Source organism: Sus scrofa, chromosome 13 (genome assembly GCF_054392235.1).
Source record: "Sus scrofa isolate SSC_HxYL_T2T_F1_AM1 chromosome 13, Sscrofa_HxYL_maternal_Yorkshire_Landrace_v2.0, whole genome shotgun sequence".
NCBI lineage: Eukaryota > Metazoa > Chordata > Mammalia > Artiodactyla > Suidae > Sus > Sus scrofa.
The window spans coordinates 69,482,627-69,508,104 of record NC_139395.1 but is presented as its reverse complement, the minus strand read 5'-3'; the positions used below and the strand labels follow the sequence as shown (position 1 = coordinate 69,508,104).

The 25,478-nt window shown below is 43.1% G+C and overlaps 1 protein-coding gene and 1 long non-coding RNA gene across 6 annotated transcripts in view; one reads left to right on the top strand and one right to left on the bottom strand.

Moving 5' to 3' along the window:
- Positions 1–15,643, top strand: part of PDZRN3 (PDZ domain containing ring finger 3) — a 244,609-nt gene extending 228,966 nt beyond the window's left edge. For all 3 annotated transcript variants that reach the window (XM_084989038.1, XM_021069221.2, XM_013980617.3), the window contains 5 exons: positions 7,699–7,797; positions 9,119–9,181; positions 10,985–11,086; positions 12,399–12,515; positions 13,212–15,643. In XM_084989038.1, the coding sequence (XP_084845164.1) occupies positions 7,699–7,797; positions 9,119–9,181; positions 10,985–11,086; positions 12,399–12,515; positions 13,212–14,777 (1,947 nt within the window). In that variant the 3' untranslated portion in view covers positions 14,778–15,643. The remainder of the gene's footprint in view (positions 1–7,698; positions 7,798–9,118; positions 9,182–10,984; positions 11,087–12,398; positions 12,516–13,211) is intronic.
- Positions 7,555–25,478, bottom strand: part of LOC146397390 (uncharacterized) — a 270,646-nt gene continuing 252,722 nt past the window's right edge. For 2 of the 3 annotated variants that reach the window (XR_014823546.1, XR_014823545.1), the window contains 2 exons: positions 19,094–19,370; positions 15,742–15,826 (listed from right to left, as the gene is read on the bottom strand). This is a non-coding gene — a long non-coding RNA (uncharacterized LOC146397390). Of the gene's footprint in view, positions 9,235–10,343; positions 10,436–15,741; positions 15,827–19,093; positions 19,371–25,478 lie in introns of those variants that run through there. The other variant, XR_014823547.1, reaches the window with a different exon arrangement.

Genomic DNA, 25,478 nt, shown 5'->3' with positions numbered 1-25,478 from the left:
AAAAAAAAAAAAAAAAAGACTGGTAAGTTCACTATCAGCATAAATTTAGATAGTGGAACCTCATGGAATGTCCTCTTTTTGGGGATTTCTTTTACAAAAACCCCTTCAGTGGGTCTAGGGCTCTTTGGAACATGGCTTTTCAAGAAGAAGGGCTGCTGAATCATGTTTATATGCCAAGAATGCTTTTCTGTGACCACTGTGACAAAAGTAGAAGTCTTTAAAAGGCTATCCGATGTCTCAGGAGCTGGACTGATGGAGTCAGGTGCAGGCTTCGGAAGTCTGTGGTATTTAGTTCAACTTCACTTTATAGCAGTGGATTCTTTAGTTGTTAGTTTCTAACGCCTTTGAGAATCTGGAAGCTGAGGTCTCTCCCCAAAAGAATGTTCCTGTCTCTAAGGCTTGCATGTGATTTCGGGGATAGGGGTGGGGGAGGTCACTGAGTTGCCACAACATCTGCCCAATTTGGCCCATTCTGCCTTAGTTATTTTGTTTTATCTGCTTATGACCAGAACCATTGTTTGCTTCCTATTTCCCTTTAACTCAACCCAACTCATTTAAACTAAGTGACTCAGAACAGCTACCGTGGCACTGCTGGAAAATTTATTTTAAAAGAAATGCTGTTATCACTGGCTCAGGCAGCAAATGAACATCCGTTGCTATGAAGAGAAGGAAGGCTGCTTTTACATTTGGACTTTTGTTCATGGCCACTTAGATGTCACCAGGTTATTTATGTTGACTGAGCACCATTGCATAAAGTGAACCTGCTGGGTTTGGATAAACAACCCTTCTTAAGTTTTGAGGTCAAGACTCAGGTAGGTTCTTCCTGAGGCTCCTGTGGCTTCTCTCCAGGACAGAGTGTCCAGGAGGGAACAGTGTCTGTATGCCCAGGAAGGCTCTGTTTCAGAGATGCGTCCCTGGAAGGTAGCCTGGTAAATCTGAGAAGGTTAATGAACAATGGCACTGCCAAGAGCTGAGTTTTCTACAGCAGACCCAGTTTTCTGGGAGACTGCCTGGCTGTCACCCCACTCCTTCTCGAGATTTCTTAAATGGGTCAGCAGTCTGTCTGTGGTTGGTTCCATCAGCCAGTTTTACTTCCGCCCAGGCTTGTTGTGAGTCAGGGGTCCCATCTCAACACACCGCTCATCATGTCAGTTCAATTAGATCAACGTCCACACCCTTTGAAAAGAACTAGTTTCATGGATATTATACGGGAGGGAACTCTATGAGTGTTTGGGGATATTATGGGAGCAAATGCACAGAGAAAAACAGATGTTCTCTCTGTTAAAGCACACAAAATGATCATATTTAGGTAAGTGTCAAATCCCTGTTATTGTGAAACTGCTTAGCGGTAAAAGGATTACACAAGAGTATGCCCAAGGGTTGAGCCGCCAAATAATTACCCATAAATTTGCAGGTACTGAACACCTGCTCTAGATCTTCCTGTAGGCAATTAAGAAAGAAAATAGGCATCTGAAGAAGGCTTTTTTTTTTCTTGCTTTTGTTTTGATTTCCCAGTTGATTCATCAGTAGCATCCTACCTGGGCTGTTAAGCTGCCATCACCTTTGTTGTGTCTGATGACGTAATTTTGAGGCCAGAAAGAAAGGAAAGCTACACTTTCAACAGGGAGACTAAAATGATCTCCAGAGCTGGTTTCCCACCACAGTCTCCGCAGATCCCAAGAAAATTGAGATCATCCTAGGGATGATGCAGGCTGCCCCTCCAGGCAACCGATGCATTTTTCTTATTTTAAAGTTTTCTTGAAGAATAGTTAATTTACAAGGTTGTGATCATTTCTGCTGTACAACAAAGTGACCCAGTCATACATATACACACATCCATTCTCTCTCAGAATCTCTTCCCACATAGATTATCACAGAATACTGGGTAGAGTTCTCTGTGCTCTATAGCAGGCATGCATTTTTCTTTAGCCTTTAAGGCACAGCACAAGGGCTCCTCCAGGGAACCCTCCCAGCTCAGCCCTGCCCTATGTCAGCCACCTTATCACACTCCCAGTTCCATCAGCACTTGACCATTTTTGTCCCACCACCTGTATTAAGGACCTTCCACCTGCTCTTATCTTGGCCTGTGTATCATCCCCCTAGGTCCTAGCATAGCTCAGCATGGCTCAATCTTGTGTCCAATGCTTAGTCTTTGGGCCTCTCTCTGATTAAAGTGGCTGCTGTTGCAACAGCTTGGATCACCAAGGCGGAATGCCCCCCCGCCTTAATTCTCTTAATTGAACTGTCGTTTCAATTTCATCTAAAATGTCAGGCTTTGCTGTTCATTTTTATCCAGTGGTCCATCTAGACCAGTAAGCAACAGGACACCCGTGGTGCAGGAGCTGTAATCCAGATAATGGTAATACATTATTTATACCAGCTTGATTAATGTCTTCTTCACAGTCTTATCTCCATCATCACAGACTGATATATATTGATAAGCTTTCCTGATGTGCTCAGTGGTTATAGGGCTCTAGCTCTAGCTCAGAGTCAGAATGCATTGTGGAGAATTGACAAACAAACCTGTAAGTTTGAGGAACTGCCATTTCCACTGAACCTCAAAATGCTGCCTGTGTTTATAAAATGGTAGAATAGCTGAGAAATTTCTGCTATACAACTAAGTGATTCAGTTATACGAATACCCACATCCATTCTCCTTCAGACTCTTTTCCCATATAGATGATCACAGAATATTGAGTAGAGTACCCTGTGGTATATAGCAGGTCCCCATTGGGACAATCATTCCATATACCACAGTGGGCATATGCCAGTCCCAAACCCCCAGTCCATCCCTTCACCCCCCCCCACCTGTCCCCTTTAATAACTGTAAGTTTGTTTTCTATGTCTATGAGTCTGTTCTGCAAATGAGTTAATTTGTATCTTTTGTATCCTTTTTTTTAGATTCCACATACAAGTGATACAGTGTTATTCATCAGCTGTCTAATTTTACCTAGTTTGACCATCTCTAGGTTCATCCATGTTGCTACAGATGGCACTATTTCATTCTTATGACTGAGTAATATTCTGTATCAAGTTTATTTTTCATTTGGATCTTTGGTTTACCTTGGAATCTCAAGTCAGTTCACTCAATTTTAGTGAGCACCTACCATGCACAGTCTATAAAGCTAGATATTTCTTTTACTGCACAATTCATTTACTCAACTTCTGTTACATTAGTATAATCCTTTTGAGCAACCAAGATAAAACCCAAATCTATACAAGTCTCAAGAAAGTTTCACCTCTTACACTGTTGTACTTTCAGTGCTTCTGAAAACGTTTCATGGTTCACTCTTTGCTTAACGATTAGCAGCCATGCTCTTCTCTGTGATGTGGAACCATCTCTTGGAAATAGAGTCACCACAGCTAAATCCTGTCGTATGCCTGCTACGTGACACTTTCCCAACTTTTGCTTTTATTTCCCAGGAAGATCCAGATAACACAAGGAAATACAGCCAGTGCCATCCTAGCTAACATCAATGTCAAGTACATACCTAGAGTAAACCTGAGAATACCTTACACTTTTTTATTACTGGAAATGTGCTTTACCAGCATCAGTTTTTCTATTATCACTCATCCTTTTAAAGCCAGACCATTTCCAGGATAGAAAGCAGTTACCAGAGTACTGCCCTTAAATCAGAAGGACACTCCCTTTCTTGAGTCTGTATGAAACATCATGTCCTAACGTTGTGCTTCACAGCCAGTTAGAATTGGGGGTGCAGAAGAGAGCCTGGACATACTTGGACTGGAGACAGCTCCCCCCATGTGCTGCCCTGACACACAGTGTGTGCGCCTTAGCTGGAGCCAGGCTGGGGCTTCTCAACCACAGAAATAATGGAATTTGGCCTCTGCAGGTTTTAAAGCTTTTTTTATTAAGGCATAGTTGATTAACCATGTTGTGCCAATTTCTGCTGTACATCAAAGAGATTCGGTCACACATATATATATATTCATTCTTTTTTACTATTTTCCATCATAGTCCATCCCAGGATATTGACTATTGTACCCTGTGCTATACAATAGGACCTTTTTGTCTATCCATTCTAAATGTAATTGTTTGCATCTATGAACTCCAAACTCCCAGTCCATTCCACTCCCTCCCCCTTTGCAACCGCAAGTCTATCCTCTATGTCTGTGAGGCTGTTTCTGTTTTGTAGGTAGGTTCATTTGTGCCGTATTTGAGATTCCACATATAAGTGATATATTTGTCTTTCTCTTTCTGATTTACTTCACTTAAGTACAAGAACCTCTAGTTGCATCCCTGTTGTTGCATATGGCATTATTTCATTTTTTTTACAGCTGAGTAGTATTCCATTATGTATATGTAACATATCTTAATCCATTCTTTTGTTGATGGACATTTAGGTTGTTTCCATGTCTTAGCCATTGTGAACAGTGCTGGCATTAACACAGAGGTGCGTGTATCTTTTTGAATTACAGTTTTGTCATGACAGATTGCTACATCACATGGTAATTCTATATTTAGTTTTCTGAGGTACTTCCATACTGTTTTCCATAGTGGCTGCACCAATTTACATTCCCACCAACAGTGTAGGAAGGTTCTCTTTTCTCCACACCCTCTCCAGCTTGTTATTCGTAGACTTTTTGATGATTGGCCTTTGTTGCTTTTAAGTCAAGTCCAGCCAAAGTGAGAATGTGACTGTCCCCATAATAGCCTCTCCTGGGAAGGTGTGCAATGGGACTTCAAGGCTCTATGCAGTTCTGGGGTCTATATTACTCTACTGTAGTGAGGACACATCATTGTCAGAATATCAGTAACTGCATACAGACCTTCTTCACCAGGCAAAAATGTCATATGTTTGACCATAATGTATGGTATGGAACATAAGCCCCAACAATATTTATGGGGAATCTATGACTAATTTGCTAACCACATATGTGGTTAATAGCAGCATATTAAAAATATTTAAGTAAGGAATAAGGTAAGATACAGTTCTTAATTATCAGTGATTCAGGTGAAAATATTGTAAAGCAACAAATGTTTTAGGATGTTTTCCATGCCAGCCTGACATTTTATTCCAAGAAAATTTTCTTTCTGGTTCTTAAAGTATTAGATTTTTTTTAAGAAACTGGAGGATTCAGAAGGGAAAAGTACATGAGGAAAAAAATCACCTCATCAGTAGCAACATGAACTAACGTCTACTTTAATAGCTCATTGGTTCTCCCAACATCTGTCAAACAAAATATTGACCAAAAAGAGCAGAAATACTTTTCAGGTTAGGTTTTGATCAAAATTACCTTGACTATGGCTATTGGGTACTAGGGCAGATAAATGCAATCTTTTTTTATTTTACATTTCAGACCTTAAGCTATCACATTCCTTGTGAGCTTTCTTATTTCCCTACTCAAATATCCCTAGTACCTCATGCTGCTTTCTCCCCCAAGACATCCTTTCCAGTCTTCTCACTTTTCTGGGTTCTTAAATGGAGCCCTCAACTCTAGGTGGGTATCACAGAGTCTTGCTTCTCAGACTCTCAAGTGGTGAAAGACTAGGGGACCGAGTTGGCTGGTAGTTTTAATTGTAATGTGTCACTGACCAGTACGTAATTCTTCCATGTGTGACTGTGCAGCTCATCTCTGGCCACTTCAGTTCAACAATACCTCGCTTGGTCTACACCTTGGTCAGTGGGAGAAGTCTGCTCTTCTCATCCTTGGCTGTTGTGACAGTGTCTATGTGCTGTAAAAGTTTCTAAACACTCCCCTCAGTTCCTGCCCTGACCTCATTATGACCTTGAAGTCTACTCTGAGTAGTAGTAGGATGAAGTTCTGTGGGGCCGTGATATCTTTTGACTTTCTTTGAGAGAGTTACCTCAGTGGCCAATCATTCAGAGAAACTATAGCCAGTATTATCCTTTTCATTCTGGTAAAAGTCATAGCACAACATTTATTATCTTTCTCATTTTTCTTCTTACGACCTCTCCAGTTATCCTTCTCTCTGCTCTGGATGCACATGAACCTATTCCAGAAAACAAACAGACCAAGTCCTCCCTTTGGACCATACCCACATGACATCTTTGTCTGTTTCTCAGAGCAAAGAAATTTCTATGCAACTCAACTAAATTATCAGAAATTAATAGGATTTCATTTAAGGAAAATATGCCAGATTGCTATAGCTATAATTAGGAAGTCATTGAATTAATTAACATATCAGTGTTCAGAAAACAAAATTATCTTATGGGGGGGTGGGAGGCATGAGAATTCTTTGCACTCGGCTCCAAACAACTGCTGTGACTTCAGGCAAGTAACCTACCCTGCACATACCAGTTATACTACCATTTTCGGGGGACTGTCTCTGGGCAGACCTCATCTCAGTGACATGTCACCCTGTGCAAGTAGCAGGATGATGTGTACTAGTGAAAAGACAGGCTTAGATGGAGTAACAAGCCCCTGAAACCCCAAGGTGAAGCTTCTCGAAAGAGCTAGAGTTGGCATCTGCACTCAGGTCTGCCTGTCTTCGCCAACACCTTATAAGCCACACATCAGCCAGAAAGGATACTGTAAATATCCACCAGATCATAGCAGTCCTCACTTAAAAGTTTTCCAAGGCTTCCCATAAGTTGAAATAAAAGCCATGTTCAATTCCCTCATTTTTCCTTGCTCGCTGCACGTTGGCTCTACTGGCCCCAGGGCCTTTGCACCTCCTGCTCTTCTGTCTAGAAAGTGTCCATTGTATTAGGCACCCAGGGGAGGCCGTCAGAAAGTGTCTGCTATATAACAGCTTTGAGCTTCATTACAAAAACTGTTGTGTCCTCAGCACCTGCCAATAAGAGCCAGGAAAGAGAAGATGCTCCCAGAGTCAGACCCCATCTCAGAGCCCCACCTGGTTGGCAAGCAGATAACACCACCAGACCAGGGGATCTGCCTGAGAACTTATTAGCAGGCATCCCTTCAAACAGTAGCTTGAAGGCCTGGAGTTTCCCACCGCAGTCTTCCAGGGGTGGCTGGCAGTATGGGTGATGTGGCCTGTGAACACGTTTAGAGAATTGCACAGCCCCCTCCCCAGGCTCCAACAATTTTCAAAGTTCTGACTTCATTCTGAGGTGCAGACTAATTGGCAAATACAGCAGCATTCCCCATGCTCATGTGTCTCGCATTTGGACTCGCTTTGCCTTTATCTTATTTAATTTGCTGTAATAGCGGCTGAAACTAATTTCTCGACTGTAAATATCACAGCTGTTGTGGAAAGCATTAATTGTGTGCTATCACGTTACCCTCCTCCTTGGATCAATTTATGTGTAATCTGTTTGCAAGTTCTATTACTGTGCATATGAGGGAACACGACATGAAATAATCTAACCAAACACATTTGAAACATTTGCACTGAAATGGCTGGATGGTCCGGGGTTGGAAAATATACTTTTTGTGGCAGACATTGAAAGAACACTTTTTCAAAGCCCTATCCCAGAAGTCTCAACGCTGAGTGAAATATGGCTAATTTTTCTTTGGGGGATCAATAAAATAACTATTTTCAAAATGACTTTATATTGACTGAAAGGTCAGAAATGCCCTGGGCATTGATCCCATGTCCATAATCACTTTTGGTTTAGTAAGTTAACTTCCCTGCGCAGCTGAATGCAAAGAAATCCAGGTCCTCATTGAAAACAGTGTTTTTCAAGCATCTGACGTCCTCGCAGCTTCTCTGCTGGCTGGGCTCACTGGAAATGCCCTTTCTTTGTCTAGGAAGTGGATCTCTACAGAATGAACAGCCAGGACAAGCTGGGCCTCACCGTGTGCTACCGGACAGATGACGAAGATGATATTGGGATTTATATAAGCGAGGTATCAAGGCTCATTTTTTATAACTATCATATCAAGACAAAGAGGGTTTTTGTGTTTTGGTTTTTTTTTTTTCTTCCTTTTATGTGTTAACCAGCCTTAACTCTGGCTAATTGAAATGTCTTTGGAAAGACACAAATGTCTTTGTCCCTTTTACCACAGTCCATGGAGTTGCATATCTTTGTAGAGCGTAAGTTCCCATGTCAGCACATAAGGCAAAATTACCCTCCTGAAGCCTGCCAATTGGCCATAAAACGAAGCCATTGACATGGTTTTGTGTGTTCACCCCTGAGGGGACAGCAGATTCACATTTCCTATCTCGTGTCCACAGAATGGGATGGTGGAGGAAAGCACTTACACTTTTTCAAGTATTTCTGTATCTGTTTCTCTTTTTGCTTTTGGCAAGTGTATATAGTTGGAGCCATATAAGTTCGAATGCAACTTCAAAGTGCATAGATGGAAGCTATTTTGACCTTTCCAGAGAAGACAATTCGAAGTCACAGTTCCAGTGTGGATTCATTACCACATGCCCCCATCTTTGCAAGCATAGCAATCCAATTTTGTCAGGAAATGAACTCTGTCTCTATGGGAGGAGCCAAGGGATGTGTCTCCTAGGCTTCATAATTATCCCTTTGGTTATACTTGCTCCACCAAGCTTAAGTTCATCCATCATTACTGCATTTGGAGGTATCTCTCCCAAGTTCAAGCCCACTTCTCTCAATTATATTTTTTTAATTTTATTGAAGTATAGTTGATTTACAATGTTATGTTAATTTCTGCTGCACAGCAAGGTGACTCAGTTATACATACATTCTTTTTCAATTCTCTTCCATTACAGTTTATCACAGCATATTGAATATAGCTCCCTGTGCTATCCAGTAGGATCTTGTGGTTTACCCACTATCTTTAATTTTTAAAGTTATTCTCCAAAGTTTAATGTACATATTTGGTAAAACAATTAAGAGACAGTTGCTAGTTAGTGTAATGAAGGGTACCCTTTAACCTATTCTCCATCACACGTCTGATTTTCCTTCCTGTGCATGGAACAAAAGTTGGCTGTGCATCTCCACCCACTCAGGTCGGTGGGGTCTGTGCATGCTCTTGTGTAGCACGGTTGGCACACAGGGACCTGGGAACATAGTCTGGAAAGGGCTTGGCACCAGATGAGTCCATGTTTGTCTCTCCTTGCACAATACTGAGTCTTGTTTATTTCCACGCATGACTATGTGTTAGAAGTGAAGCGGATGCTGGGAAGCACCAGTATTTATTTTTGTGCATGTCTGAGTCACTCCCTCAGTGCTGAGATGTCTGCTCTGTGTTTCAGATCGACCCCAACAGCATCGCAGCCAAGGATGGGCGCATCCGGGAAGGAGACCGAATTATCCAGGTAGGTCAGCTTCCAGACAGCTCCTCTGGCCATCACTGAAGAGCAAACTGGTTCTAGAAATAGATTTAGGGTTGCAAATGCAGAAGTCCGTGAACAGGGTTCACAAAATCAAATATGTGGTGAAGTTAATTCATGTTATACTAATGACAGAAGCACAAACTGAAAAATACCAGGTAGCAGGAAGTGGTGAGGCCTGAGACAAACTGGAGAGAGGATGCCTGGTCTAAGACAGCCACCCCAGCACCTTACAGGATCTATACCAGCTCACCTCACTTCCTTTCATTCTCTTTGGGCCAAAGATAACATATCACTGGGCCAAATAAGTCTGCAATTTATGAACCACAATCTCATTTTAGCTTTCTCTGAAAGATAAATTTCAGACTGATCACTTCACGTTAAAGAAGTCTCTTACACTTTAGGACTCCACCTTTAAGTACTATATGGAATGGCTTTTTTTCTTCTTCTTCTTTGGCTGCCCTGAGGCATATGGAGTTCCCAAGCCAGGGATCTGAGCTGCAGTTGTAACCTATGCTGCAGCTGTGGCAGCACTGGTTCCTTTAACCCACTGTGCTGGGTGGGAATCAAACCAATGTCCTGGTGCTCCAGAGAGGCTGCCAATCCTGCTGCACCACAGTGGGAACTGCTGGAATAGCTTTTAAGAGTAGCTTCTTTATCTGTCACCCTTTGCTCTTTGGAGTCAAAATGAGACCATTGTTTCTCTTTAAGCTACAGTCTTTTCTGATCTCAAAAAAATTGAGATTCTTTGGTTCTTGGCTAGAAGGCTTAGCTTAGCTTCTACCTCTGCTCATTCCTACCGTCTCATTTCTAATCCAGTGTGTTTATACATATCATTACAGAGCTCACTGTGAGTAATTTTCATTTTCTGTTTCCTCTGCTTACTCGACACCTCCCCAGACTTCAGCCCAAACCTTCATATCTGAAGGGGCTGAATCCTCAGCAGTACTTGCTGTAGATTTCCACTAGCACCTCCCCATGGGCATGGGAGTACTGAGTTCCTTACACAGCCCTCCTTAACTCCATTTTGTCATAGAAACCCTACCCCCCTTGGTAACAAGATCAATCACCCAACCAGTAGTAGCATCACCCCCTTTGCTGCCTCTTGCTTCACTGGTATCAAGAGTCAGATGGATAGAAGGCTCACCTTGCAGCTCAGTGAGACCATTGCTGCATCCTCTGGAGCTGAGAACCCCAGGCCAGCAGAGCTCGAAGTTGCCAGAACAGGAGCCAAAAATCCTGCAAGAAAGTTATCAGGTGTGATAGTGAGAGAGTCCCCCCCCTTGACCTTCTTTCTCACCCAAAGAAGTCACAGTGTCAAAATGGGGACATGAAACACCTGTATAATTGCAGAATGTTCGCATCAGACCCACTGTTCTTTTTTCTCCCATATTATTTGAAAATATCTGTAGTAATGCTTCAGCATATTCTATTTATATTCCTGCCTGAGTGTATTTAATTATGTCTCATTAAATTGATGAGATGTTTTCCCTCTTCACAACACTGTGATTTTTCTCAGCGCTGCCTTCAGAAGCCCATGCCACTTCTGTTCACATAGCCTCATCTTGTGAACTAACTCATGGAAGCTGCCTGGTAGACCAGAGGCACTGCATCAGTCTGAGCAAGGCCTTTCCTTCTAAAAAGCAGCATTCCTTTCAAGCTACATGGAAGTTCTATGTCCCATCTGTAAGTGGGTGACTGAGGCAGGCCTGAAACAGTAGAGAATGATTTTGCACAACCTCATTATGCCACGGTCTTCCACTTCACCTTTTTCTTTTTTCTTTTAAGATTAATGGGATAGAGGTACAGAACCGTGAAGAGGCTGTGGCTCTTCTAACCAGTGAAGAAAACAAGAACTTTTCCTTGCTAATTGCAAGGCCCGAACTCCAGGTGAGTCTGCTTCCTACACGGGAAGGTGCATCTGTAGTTCTAAAAGCAATAGTAGAGTCCCTGGGCCTGCAGAACACTGCCTAAGTATTGAATCTGAACTTGAAGGTACACGGTACCCTGGGAAGGTAATCTGACATGCTGTAATTTCAAATCTCTTTTTTGTTTTGACCTTTTAAGGGTGGCACTGACATCTACCTGGCATTTACACTGCAGGCCCCGCAGGTTCATTAATGCAGGGATCGTAATGAAGACAGAAAGAAACATAATGGCATGGAGAACAGCCAGGGTCATGCCCATCAACATGTTCACCCTCCCAAGACCTGACCAGTGCGTGTACTGGTCTCATTTACAATTGCAGATAGGTGAGGTATATAGCGTGATGACTACAGTTAGGCACACAGTATTGACTATTGGAAATTTGCTAGGAGTAAATTTCAGTGTTCTCATCACAACAAAAATACTGTGAGGAGATGATATGTTAATTGACCATAGTAATCCTTTCACTTGTATATACACATAAAATCATCATGATGTACATCTTATGCATAATACAGTTTTTACTTTGAGAAAAAGTCTGCTAATATTTCTTTGACTTTTTTAAAGGGCCACGTATGGAATGTGAGTGGCTTTGGGAACCATATATGGTCTCTGGTGCAGTGGCTAGCTTCTTGCCATTGTAGTGTGGAAGTGGCCACGGACAATACATAAACAAATGGGCATGGCTATGTTCCAATTAAACTAAAAAAAAAAAAAAAAAATGGGCCACATGCCAGATTTAACCCATAGGCAGTAGACCTCAGACCCCTGAATAGTTTGCTCTTTTATGAGCAAGAGAGTTATTAAAAGAGATTAAAGTGATAGGCCTTGCCCAAGACTGACAGCTAGTTAGTAGATCTACATTTTCTTGTGTGAAAGAACTCTCCCTACAAGTTCATTTTCTTTGGGACCTAGTGAGTTGTGTGTGGGCGGGCAAGCAGGAGAGGGAGCTGGGCTAAGGCTCCCTGACCCCTGCTCAGTGGCCTTCCTGACTGAAAGTAGTAAACTGGGGTGAAAGCATTTCACCCTGCAAAAATCAAACAGCAGCTGAGAGATTTCCCCAACTTGTGGTGTAGGGTGGGGGCTGTCTTTGCTGTGAGGTTGGGGTAGCTCTCTGTCCTAGATCACAACAGCAGGCAGACTGCATCTCCATGACTCCCAGAGGGAACCCTAGAAATGTTCTCTCCCGGGGTAATGGCCTTTCTTAAAAGATAATATAAAATGAAAGCAAAAGGAACCTCTTCTGAAACATGTGTGGGCTGCTGCCTCTCTCTAGCTGGATGAGGGTTGGATGGATGATGACAGAAACGACTTTCTGGATGACCTGCACATGGACATGCTGGAGGAGCAGCACCATCAGGCCATGCAGTTCACGGCCAGCGTGCTGCAGCAGGTAACAGACACACACACACACACACACACAAACACAACCCCTACCCCCCACCATCCCCCACCCCCATCCTACTTCCCGCCTGCCCCTCCCCTTAGGGGGAGCATCCGTGGTAAGATCTACTCCTTGCCTCCCCCTTCTTCCTGCCCCACAACCACTCTGCCTGGAAGATGGCAGGGAAAGAGTGCTTTTCGGTTTGCCTGTGATTGAAATGCAAGCGGATACTCTCCCCCGGAGTGCTGCTTGGCTTATAGAGTGGAGAGGTAATGCCAAGATACCCCTGACCTTCTGATGTTTGTTTAATAAACACATGCCAGTATTAACGCAGAGCAGACAAAGTCGGGTTTTCAAAAGTAAAGCATTTCCCTTCCCCTCTACGCTATGTCACTTACCACCATGGTCAGAAGTATCAGAACTACTACTCCAGAGCTTTATGAGCTAAAGGAGGTCCTCTGTGTCTCCTGCTTCCCATGCACAAAGTCTTCGAATAGCTAGAATCATTCATGAAGGTATATATGCATTTGCCAGACAGGGAAACTGGTGATAAAAACGAGGATAAGTGACTCACCTGAGTTAGGGCGCCTAGAGAGGTTCGCTGGTAGCGCATTCCCAGGCCCTGGTCCTTCAGGAAAAGTCATAACTGGGAACTGCACCTCTGGCCTCCCTCACTGTGACTATTGTTTGTTTTCTGTTGTGCAGAAGAAGCAAGAAGAAGACGGCGGAACCACAGACACAGCCACCATCCTGTCCAACCAGCACGAAAAGGACAGTGGTGTGGGGCGGACGGATGAGAGCACGCGCAATGATGAGAGCTCGGAGCAGGAGAACAACGGCGACGACGCCCCTGTGTCCTCCCCACCGCTGGCGGGGCAGAGGAAGCTCACATGCAGCCAAGACACCCTGGGCAGCGGCGACCTGCCCTTCAGCAATGAGTCCTTCATCTCCGCAGACTGCGCTGACGCCGACTACCTGGGCATCCCGGTGGACGAATGCGAGCGCTTCCGGGAGCTGCTGGAGCTCAAGTGCCAGGTGAAGAGCGCCAGCCCCTATAGCCTATACTACCCCAGCAGCCCCCTGGACGCCAGCAAGAGCGACCCCGAGAGCGTGGACAAGGAGCTGGAGTTGCTCAACGAGGAGCTGCGCAGTATCGAGCTGGAGTGCCTCAGCATCGTGCGCGCGCACAAGATGCAGCAACTCAAGGAGCAGTACCGTGAGTCCTGGATGCTGCACAACAGCGGCTTCCGCAACTACAACACCAGCGTGGATGTGCGCCGGCACGAGCTCTCGGACATCACCGAGCTTCCAGAGAAGTCCGACAAGGACAGCTCGAGCGCCTACAACACCGGAGAGAGCTGCCGGAGCACCCCGCTCACCCTAGAGATGTCCCCAGACAACTCCCTGAGGAGAGCAGCCGAGGGCATCGGCTGTCCCGGGAGCGAAGGCGCCGCTGGGGCCGCGGAAGCTTACGGGCCATCCTCAAAGAATCTGCTCTCCATCACAGAAGATCCCGAAGTGGGCCCCCCTGACTACAGCCCCTCTCCTAAAGAGCTTGACCCCAGCCAGACCCTGGAGAACAAGGAGAGGAAACCCAGCGACGACAGCAGCAGCCCCATCCCTGGCCAGAAGCTGGGTGGCTCCTACCTGTCGCCCTTCCCCCACTCCCCCTACAAGCACGCCCACATCCCAGCGCATGCGCAGCACTACCAGAGCTACATGCAGCTGATCCAGCAGAAGTCGGCTGTCGAGTACGCACAGAGCCAGATGAGCCTGGTGAGCATGTGCAAGGACCTGAACTCCGCCAACCAGTTGGAGCCGAGGATGGAATGGAAAGTGAAGATCCGGAGCGACGGGACACGTTACATCACCAAGCGGCCGGTGCGGGACCGTCTGCTGCGGGAGCGGGCACTCAAGATCCGGGAGGAGCGCAGCGGCATGACCACGGACGACGATGCAGTGAGCGAGATGAAGATGGGGCGGTACTGGAGCAAGGAGGAGAGGAAGCAGCATGTGGTGAAGGCCAAGGAGCAGAGGCGCAGGCGCGAGTTCATGATGCAGAGCCGGCTCGACTGCCTGAAGGAGCAGCAAGGGGCCGACGACCGGAAGGAGATGAACATCCTCGAACTCAGCCACAAAAAGATGATGAAGAAGAGGAATAAAAAGATATTTGATAACTGGATGACAATCCAAGAACTCTTAACCCATGGCACGAAATCTCCAGACGGCACTAGAGTATACAATTCGTTCCTATCGGTGACTACTGTATAATTTCCACTTCTGCATTATGTACAGAAAGGAGAACACTACCATTGGGGTAGAAATTCCTGCCTCGTTCAATGTGGCAAGTTTTTGTATATAAGATAAATACCGTCATCGTGTTTATAGTCGAAATTGGCGAGCCCTACAACTCTGGGTGTCCTAGCTCTATTTTAAGTGGAGAAAAACCACCCATATAACGATCTATCTTGGAAGGCAATATTAACAAACAGAGCTCTTTTCAAATAGCAGTGGTACTTTTTTACTTGTTATCTTTTACATAAAGTGTTTAAATTTCAAAAAGATCTTTTATTAAGCATACTTTCACAGAATTTGTTTAAACCTATATTCATATAAAAAAAAAGTTAAACACGCTTTTTTTTCCTGCCGAAACCACAGATATGACTGCCAGTATGTATTTTTAATGGAACTCTATTTTATAATGTTACTTTGCTGAATGTATTTCATATGGGTGACCGTTAATATATTATTTAGGTCAGAGCTTCAACTCAAAGCCACCAAACTCTTTGGTAACAATTCAATACACATAACGATACCAGCAGTGTTTAGATTTGGGATACATATTTAAACATTTTTCTGGTCAAAGTTCCCAAGAGAGTGTAAAGGTTTTAACAGAAAGCAAAATATAATGCAGATTTGTGGAAGTTTAAAGCATGTTTGCAAATATTGCAGCCGTTGGAAGACTTTGCATGTACAGGAAAGTTGTGGATGGAGATGGTTTGTGGAATTTTAAGTGCTTATTGTAGTAAACCTTTGCTTTGTAGGTTCGAAGGGACGGACTTTTACGAGATTTACAAAATCATGATTAGTTACAAACATTAAGTAAAATGAAGTTAAATAAATTATTTTCTATTTGATATCTTTTGAAGTGATTCCTCATTTTGCACTGGTGCCTATAAAATAAAAGCCTTTTGCTGTGTTTATTTATTTATTTTTTTAACCTTCATTGTGTTACCTGCTGCTTTGAACAATCTGAGTCTTTCAGATCCTCCAGTGCCTTCATTCTGCCTGAAATCCCAAAGTAGCTGTAAAACCAAGATCTGTCGGGAAAAAAAGGAATCAACTGCATCATTTAATCTTGAATTTTGACTGTCTTGCAGAAAGCCTTAGCTTGGCCCAATATCCTATAAACTAAAATGGGAATTTCCACTGTGGCACAATGGGTTAAGATCCCACACTGTCCCTGTCATGGCTTGGATTTGATACCCAGCCCTGAGAGTTGGGTTAAAAATTGACCATTACTGCTACTGAGGCCTAGGCTGTAACTGGGGCTCTTGGACTTAATCCCTGGCCTAGGAACTCCCATATGCTATGAGTGCAGCCAAAAATATAATAATTGAAAAAATAAAATAACCGTGAACAAGTTTGTCAACCAAGGTTGTGTAGTCAATGAAACCTCTTTGATTTATTGCAACCATTGCTACCTATTTGTTGGTAATACCTACCATCTCTGAGTAGCTAAACCTAACTTTCCATTTCTAAAATGCATCTGCAAATTCCACAATAGTCTCATAAAATAACAAGGGTCACCAAAGTGGGTGGGCTTCAAAACTGTTACCTTTCAGACTCCAATAACACACAGGATCCTAAATAATAAATTTAGTACAAACTGTTCCCTGGTTATAGTGATCACACAAATTTCAGCTGTAATAACTACTAAAAAGACACACATACATACACAACTGAGTGAATGAATGAATGAACAGAAAGGGTATCATTTTTCCTTTACCACAATGCCAGGCAGCTGGTTTTCTCACAGAAATTTTGATTGAAATGGCCAGATATTGGCATCTCAGACATGGATTCCTCCCACACACTCTGGTCTAACCCACATTCCTCTCTTGAGGCCAATTAGTAGTCATAATTCCAATAGCACAACTTAATGAAGATTAAGACACTGTTGTATTTATTCCTCACTATGAAGAGATCTGTTCATTACCTCTTCCAGACCAAGCATTGAAAAGATAATTACATCTGCCACATTAGTTTTGCCAAAGATGGACTATTAGCACCACAGTTTTCCCAGAGAGCTCCAACCTAAACGGTTGAGTGACATCAGAGTCAAGCTAAGGGGTTTCTGATTAGAGCGCCCTGTGTGCCTCTGGATTTAGGGGGTCAGCCTATGCCCATATGAGAACGTGGAGGGAAATGAAAAATGACAAACATTCAAATCCAATTCCAGATCCTTGTTTTTTATATCACCTTTTCATATGGTTACACTTGTTCATAATTTGCAATGTAATACATTTCCCAAACCAACACTGGCAAACCGACTCCTAAAAGGAATTGGAAAAGACCTGAGAAGTAGTCACTTTGTCAATGAGCAGGAAATTCAAGGAGACGAAGGGGGCTCATTAATAAGCAAATGGATTAGAATGCAGAACCCAACACCTGTTCCCTCAGCCCTGCTCACCATGTCTACAGGGGAGAGGTCACTGCCACGTGTGCTGTTAACTCAGATGCATTCAGTCCTGTGCCCTCAACCAAAACATAAACACACTTCACCAGCGGATGCCCTGGAGTGAACATCAGCCAGGAGACGTGAATCTGCCATTTTTCACTGAGTCTGAGCTCCTATGTACCTCCAAGCACAGGCATTTCTGAGCCAGTGGGCAAGGTAAAGGATTTTTTCGGGTCAGGGCGACAAGAGACGATTTACAACTTCTGCTCTCCCAGACGTGAAACCCTGGTTCCTGTGTAAACAGAACGTCCCCTGTAGCCAACAGACCTTTCAGCCACCACAACCACTTACACTTTTTTATTTCCTTGGCCCTTCAAGAATCTGATGGAAGCCATCAATTCTCTCCACAGAAAAATATACGTATAATAACACAAATAAACTGCATATAAGTTTGGAGGATTTATGTGCCCCCAAAGTCCATTAATTCCTCCTCTAAAGGTGCAAAAATCCCAAGTTTAGACTAACTGAATGCGACAGCTCTATATTTTTCAAACTATTCATTTATTTGTCATATTTATTTATTTGGCATGCGGTATATGGAAGTTCAGAGGCTGGGGGTCAAATCGGAGCTGTAGCTACCGGCCTACACCACAGTCAGAGCAACACGGGATCTGAGCTGAGTCTGGGACCTACATCACAGCTCACGACAATGCTGGATCCTTAACCCACTGAGCAAGGCCAGGGACTGAACCCACGTCCTCATGGATGCTAGTCAGGTTCATTAACCAATGAGCCACAATGGGAACTCCTCTTATTTTTACTGGATAGCACCAATTCGGAGACCAGCACACATGCATATGCAAAACATGTGACCTCATGATCTCACCAACTCATGAGGCAGTTCTGCCAGGCCAATGGCCTTGTCAACAGCTTAGATGCAGATTAAGAACATTGTCCAGATGAAGACAGAGATGTGATTTGAGTTTGCATCCACCTGAGGCCAAACCCTTTCCCTTTCACCACTCCACTTCCATGGGCTTCTCAAGAAGGAAGTCAATGTCTGTTCTAGTTATATTAGTCTTTTAACCTAGTCACAATTACAATTTAAAAAGAAAAAATTATTTCAAAGAGACAGACATTTCACCCAGTTCCCTTTGAGTTTTAAAGGACAGAACATTCTAACTCTACTGGCAAAAACATAAGACAATGTCTAAAAATAGAGTACTCAGAGCCACAAATGAAGCTTTTCATTCTTTAAATGAAAAGAGGAGACACCCCCAAAAGCAAGAATCACAAATATGATGAGGCAGGACTGACTGTACATTGCCTAGGGAACACGACTTGGAGAACTAAGTAGGATTATAAACTAAAATATGAAAATTAACAAAATAATTAGCAACCTGAAGCCTCAGAATTAGGTTATAGGTTACTTGGTAGCAAAATTGCCCAAATCCAAGGAAGCAAAGACAATTCTGCCAGAAGCAACTCAACCCCCACTTTTAGTTCTGTTTCTCCATTGTTTTAAGCACATTAGAATTTCTGCGAAGCATCAACTAATTAAAAAGAAATCACTAAAATGGAGATAAGATGCAAGAATTCTCATGGCAAATGCTGTACTTGATTTTGATTAAATGAGAATTCCCTAAAGCAGTTAGAAAACAAAGTGTGGTTCTTTGGTTTCATTCAATGGGTTTTCCTGCTTAAATGATCCATTTTCTTTTAGCTTCCAGTTTCAACTAATCCTGAAAGGGCATAGTCTATGGAGGCATGTGATTTGTCCTAACACGGTTTTGCCTTTCAAGGGCAGAACACTGACCTCCATGCGCTCTGCATCTTTTTAAAATGACAGATGAGAAATTAATGATCCTTGCTTGAATGGGGCTATTGCCAAGTTAAACTTGCTTACCAATTCAATGATTCTCATCACAGTCCTCAAAAGCCAAAAGAAACTCCCTTGACATCAGAGTCTTAAAAAATATGTATCAGGATTAAGTTGACTCGTGTTCATCCCTCCTCTCTTTAGCTGCAACCCCAGACTTTGTGGGTTCAATTCAGCAGTTTCAGCTCTGAGGAATCACTCTCTCTCTGGGAGCTGTGTCAGAGGCCAGCACGGATTTGTTCAGCCAGGAGTGTTTGTGCCTGCTGGGTTTAGCACCATAATGAGTTGCCGTAGAGTTTACAGTCTGGTGGGAAAGAAAATAAAAATCCAATCATCACACAAATACTTTTAAAAAATATCAACCAGATTAGAGTAGGGGGTGGACAAAAGAGCTGGTGCCACAGTTTCAAGGAGAGTCTCGAGCTGAGAGCCAATTGGTGGATGGGAGTTAACTACGCAGAGACAGGGGTAATGTTACAGGCAGAGGGCACAGCATATGGGAAGGCCCTGAGGTGGGAGAGACAGGGTTCATTTAAAACAAACAGAAAAGACAGCCAGAGTGGCTTGAACTCATAAAGCAATAGAAGAATAAGAGGCAGGAAGGAGCCAAATTCTTGACCATAAACCTGCATTCAATATGGCGGATGTTTAAGGGTATGTGGTAAGAATAGCAAGAATAAAAGGTGTGTGGTAAGAGTAAGAGGCAGGAGGAGCCAAATGGCTCCTTGTGGTAAGATTAAGAGGAAGGGAGGGAGTTCCCGTCGTGGCGCAGTGGTTAACGAATCCGACTAGGAACCATGAGGTTGCGGGTTCGGTCCCTGCCCTTGCTCAGTGGGTGGGGGATCCGGCGTTGCCGTGAGCTGTGGTGTAGGTTGCAGACGCGGCTCGGATCCCGCGTTGCTGTGGCTCTGGCGTAGGCCGGTGGCTACAGCTCCGATTCAACCCCTAGCCTGGGAACCTCCATATGCCATGGGAGCGGCCCAAGAAATAGCAACAACAACAAAAAAAGACAAAAAAAAAAAAGAGGAAGGGAGAAGCCAAATACTTGACTATAAGCCCACATTCAATATGGCCAACGTTTATTGAACACCTACTATATGCTAGAAACTACCTACTAAGTGCTAGGAACTATGCTCAATATTTTACATGTACTGACTTGCTTAACCATCAACAGCCTATGAGATGGGGGTGAGTTTATTATCCTTATTTTGCAGATAAGTAAACAAAGATGACTTAGAGAAGCAACTCCCACAAAGTGAAAGAGCTGTACAGGCTGAGAGGTGAAGTGAAACCTGTTCTCTCCGCCCACACTTACTGTGCTAGGAAGTCACGTCTCCATGACAGGGGCTCATGGATTTGCACTCTGGGAGAAGTTCCTAACTACTGCCTGTGTCTTAGCTCAGGCTGCCATAACAAAATACCATGGACTGGGTGGCTTAAACAATAGTAATTTGTTTCTCACAGCTCTGGAGCCTGGAAGTCTAAGATCACAGTGCCAGCATGGTAGGGCTATAATGACAACTCTCTTTCTGGCTTGAAGATAGCCACCTTCTTGTTGTGTCCTCACGTGGCAGGGAGAGAGAAGAAACTCTGGTCTCTTCTTCACTAACCCATCATGGGTGCTCCACCCTCATGACCTCATCTAAACCTAATCACCCCCCAGTTGTCCCACCTCCAAATACCATCACACTGGAAAGTTAGGGCTTCAACATAGGAATTTGGGGGAAGAAAGCATTTAGTTGTTAAACGCCTGGATAACCTGTTACCCATTTCATGCTCTTTTTCCAACTCTAGGATAAAGCTGTTTATAACTGTTACTTTCCATTTCCATGACATTGCAGACGAGAAACTTTACAAGCTTAGAATTGTCTTCTGCAAAGTGCAAGTTGACCTCTGGCTAGAACCCATTTCTCTAGTCAAGACTCCATTTTCTATCACCCAATATCAGGTGGAGCTTAGGAAAAAAGTGAGATTCCTCCCCTATTACTTTCCAGCTAAAGCTTTTCCTACCAGTTTTCACCACCATCCAGAGGACCAGTACCTCATATGACGAAACGGTCCCATCAAATATATAATGAAGAAGGCAATTTTGTTTTAGGGCCACAGAGCTTCTCTAATTAGCCAGCCTTCTGAAACACTCTCCTGAATGGTCCCCTGCTGTGTAAACTAATGCCCCTGACTCCCTGTCAAAGAGAGAGGTTTTACAACCCCTGCTGCCACCCAATCAGCTCTTCCTTCCATAAGTGATCTCTAAAGTGTCATAAGCAGAGGACACAAGGTTCCAAAGGCACTAAACAACCACCTCCATAAAGAAGTTTCTCCATGCTGATGAACTGGAAGCACAGAGGAGCTAAATGAATCCCAGTTAAAAATGATTTAATCTTTTCCATTTTCGGAGAAGCAGAGTGTTTAAGACAACGTGGACTTTGCAAATCTTAACATTTATCCAGAATGAACAAACAAAACCTGCCCATTTGGTTTAGGAGCTGAGTCTTAGGGACAAGGGGCATTGGGTGTTGATGGAAAAAGGAGTTTTTATAAGAACCACCTTCAGGATGACCTGAGCCCTATTGCCAGTATATATGGACTCTGTTACCTTAAGTACATGGGCATGTGTGCTCGCTGGATTTGGAGCCAATTATTTTTTCTTTTCTTTTTTTTTTTACTTTGTTTACGGCAGCATCCATGGCATATGGAGGTTCCTAGGCTAGGGGGAAAATCTGAGCTATAGCTGCCAGTCTACACCACAGCCACAGCAACACAGGATACAAATGGAGTCTGCAACCTACCCTAAAGCTCATGGCAACACTGGATCCTTAACCCACTGAGTGACGCCAGGGATCAAACTCATACCCTTATGGGAATTGTGTCAGGTTCTTAACCTGCTGAGCCACAAGGGGAACCCCAGAACCAACTTTTTAAGTGGTACTTTTGAGGGGAGACTTATATGTGACCAGTTTTTCACTGAGTTTTAAACCTCCTGGCTCTTGTTGACCCCGCCTTTTCAGGACGGTGACCTGTTTCTATTTTCCACTCTATTAACCTTTCTGCTTTTCCCTCTTCCTTACCAGAGTGACTTGTTAATACTTACCTAAGGTACCACAATCTGATTTTCCTTAAGAACAACAAGCACAATTAATAAACTAAGCTCAGAATTCATTCCTTCATTCAGCATCAAGAGTGGAATTCTGAAAGAAGTACATGCTTGGGTGTGTATACTTTTCAAAACATTTTGAAACAAGGCCAAATGTTAAATGTGTTTCTTAAAACCCAGGAGAGCTCAGTGAATACTCAGCCTGCATAAAGGGAAAAGAGCAGCAAGTATGACAGACCCACCACCATATTCCAGATCCTCCCCATGGTGAGCCTAGACACCCACCTCTCAAAGTAACACCTCAGGAGATGGCAGCAGTCAGGCCCCCAAAGCAGTGATGGATTGGTTATTCATGTTATACCAAAATGCTTCATTGTTATTTACTGGTAAATAAAGTGACACCTGTAAGTGCCAGAGAGAGCACAAAATTTGGCATGTAAGTTAGAGGAGTCACAGAACCAATGTATTGTCTTAAGCAAAGACATGATACATGTTGACTTGATCTTCTAGTCCAAAAAATCCTCCTGTCATCTCCATGAACTTGGATTTCAAAATGGATTCTTAGATATGATACCAAATGCATGAGGAGAAAAGGAAAAATAGATAAATTGGACTTTGTTAAAACGTAAACTTTGTGCACTGAGGGGTATTGTTAAGAAAGTGAAACGACAACTTACGGAATGGAATAAGGGATTTGTAAATCATATGTGTGATAAGGGTTTACTCTCTCAACATGCCTGGAGTTTTTAATACAAAAAAACTCCAGGCATGTTGGATTAGAGGCCCACATTAACTGAACTTATCAACAAAAAAGATAACACATGTTTAAATGGGCAAAAGTCTTCAAGAGACATTCTTCCAAAGAAGACATACAGATGACCAATAAGCACATGAAAATATGTTTAACATCACTAATCATGAGGGAAATGCACATCAAAACCACACTGAGAAGCCACCACACATCTACTATGATGGCTGCTATCAGAAAAACGGAAAGTGAGGAGTGGTGGTAAGGAGTAGAAAAATTGGAACACTTGAACTTTGCCAGTGGAAAGGCAAAAATGGTGCAGCCACTCTAGAAAGCAGTCTGGCCATTCCTCAAAAAATGAGGTGTAAAAATACCATATGATTCAGCAATTTCACTTCTGGGTATAAACCCAAAAGAAGTGAAAGCAGAGACCCCAAAAGATATCGGATAGCTAATTTTCATAGCAGCATTATTCAAAACAGTCAAAAGATGGAAACAATACAAGTTTCCATCAAGAGATGAACAGATAAACAAAATGTGGTATATACATAAAATGGAATATTATTCAGCCATGAAAAGTGAATGGAGTTGCGATATATGTCACAACATACGCGAAGGTTAAAAACATTATGCTAAGTGAAACAAGCCAGACATAAAGGGACAAATATTGTATCATTCCACTTATATGAAGTATCTAGAATAAGCAAATTCAAAGAGACAGGAAATAAAAACTGGTTACCAGGGGCAGTTAGAGAAGGATGGAGAATTTCTGCTAAATGGATACAGAGTATCTGTTTAGAGTGATGAAAAAGCTGGAAACAAATTTGGAAACAAATAGTGGTGATGGTTACACACATTGTGGATTTAATTAATGCACTAAATTGTGCACTTAAAATGATGAAAATGCCAAATTTTATGATAAATATACTCTTAAATGTATATACATACATATATAAATAATCACAATTTTAAAAACCTCAGAGGATGGAAATGCTGTAATATATTTTTGTAATGATTGTTGTACACCTATAAATATAGTAAAATTCATTAAGTAATAGAAAAGAAATTAAATAACATGCATGCTGTTAAAAAAATAAAAAATAAATAAATACCTCGGAGTTCCATTGTGGCTCAGAGGAAATTAATCTGACTAGTATCCATAAGGACACAGGTTCGATCCCTGGCCTCGCTCAGTGGGTTAAGGATCCAGCATTGCCATGAGCTGTGGTCTAGGTTGCAGACATGGCTCAGATCTGGTGCTGCCGTGGCTGTGGCATAGGCTGGCAGTGGCATCTCCTATTCAACCCCAGCCTGGGAACCTCCATATATTGCAGGTGCAGCCCTTAAAAGACAAAAAACAAAACAAAACAAAATTCATGTCTTCTCTCAAACCAAATTCCCCTTGGGTACTTGGGTTCCTAGGCACATAGCATTGGTGAGAGCTACACACATCCCCTGGATCAGAAAATGAACAGAGTTGCCACATTTAATTTGCAATCACAGGGGGTTCATAGTTTCGCCAGAAGTCCTTCCATACGCCAGGTTGGATCTCATCTAAGGTTGGAAGAGATCCAAAGCAGAAAGCAGCTAGTGACTCTTCATTTGTGCTCAGGCTACTTTTGTCATCGGATGCCCAGGAAACAAATTATACGTATGTCTCCTGGGCCAAGCCTACTTGGTACTATAGATGGAGTATTTGTGTCCCTCTCCCTCCCAAATTCCTTTTATTTTCTTTTTATGGCCATACCTGCAGCATATGGAAATTCCCAACTAGGGATCCAATCAGAGCTGCAGCTGCTGGCCTATGCCACAGCTTGTGGCAGTGCCAGATATTTAACCCACTGAGCAAGGCCAGGGATTGAACTCACATCCTCATTGAGACTATGTTGGGTCCTTAACCCGCTGAACCACAATGGGAGCTCTGGGTGCCCCCCATGTCATATGTTGAAACCTAATCCCCAAGGTGGTGTATTAGGAGGAGGGGCTTCTGGGAGGTGATTAGCACATGAGGATGGAGCCTTCCTGAATGAAATTAGTGCCCTTATAAACGAGGCCTCATGGAGATCCCTCCCATCTTCTGCCATGTGAGGAGACAAGAAGGCACTTGTCTGCTGCCAGGAAGAGGACCTTCTCCAGAACCAGAGTTTGCTCACACCCTGGTCTTTGACTTCCAGCATCCAGAACTGCTGATTATAAGCCACCCTGTCAATGGTATTTTGTTACAGCAGCCAGACTAAGACATTTGGTTTCTCTTGGAGGAATCATTCATGGCAAAGGGTGTCAAATGATACCAACACATTTCTTTTTAGAAAACTCCTTAAGATGTTAGATGTGAGTTACAAAGACACTTTGGGCTCTGCTGTAACTGGCAGGGGACAAAGGTCTGCCTCCAAACATTAAGTACAGCTGACTGACTTGCCTCTTGTTGCCTATATGGGAAGACGTCATAGCACAGAATTCTCACTAATCTAAAAACCATGGGTATGACGACAGCTCTAAACAAGGGTTATCTTACTACCCTAATTTGGGGAACTCTTTTTAAAACTTTCAGGATGCTTAAATGTCAGAGG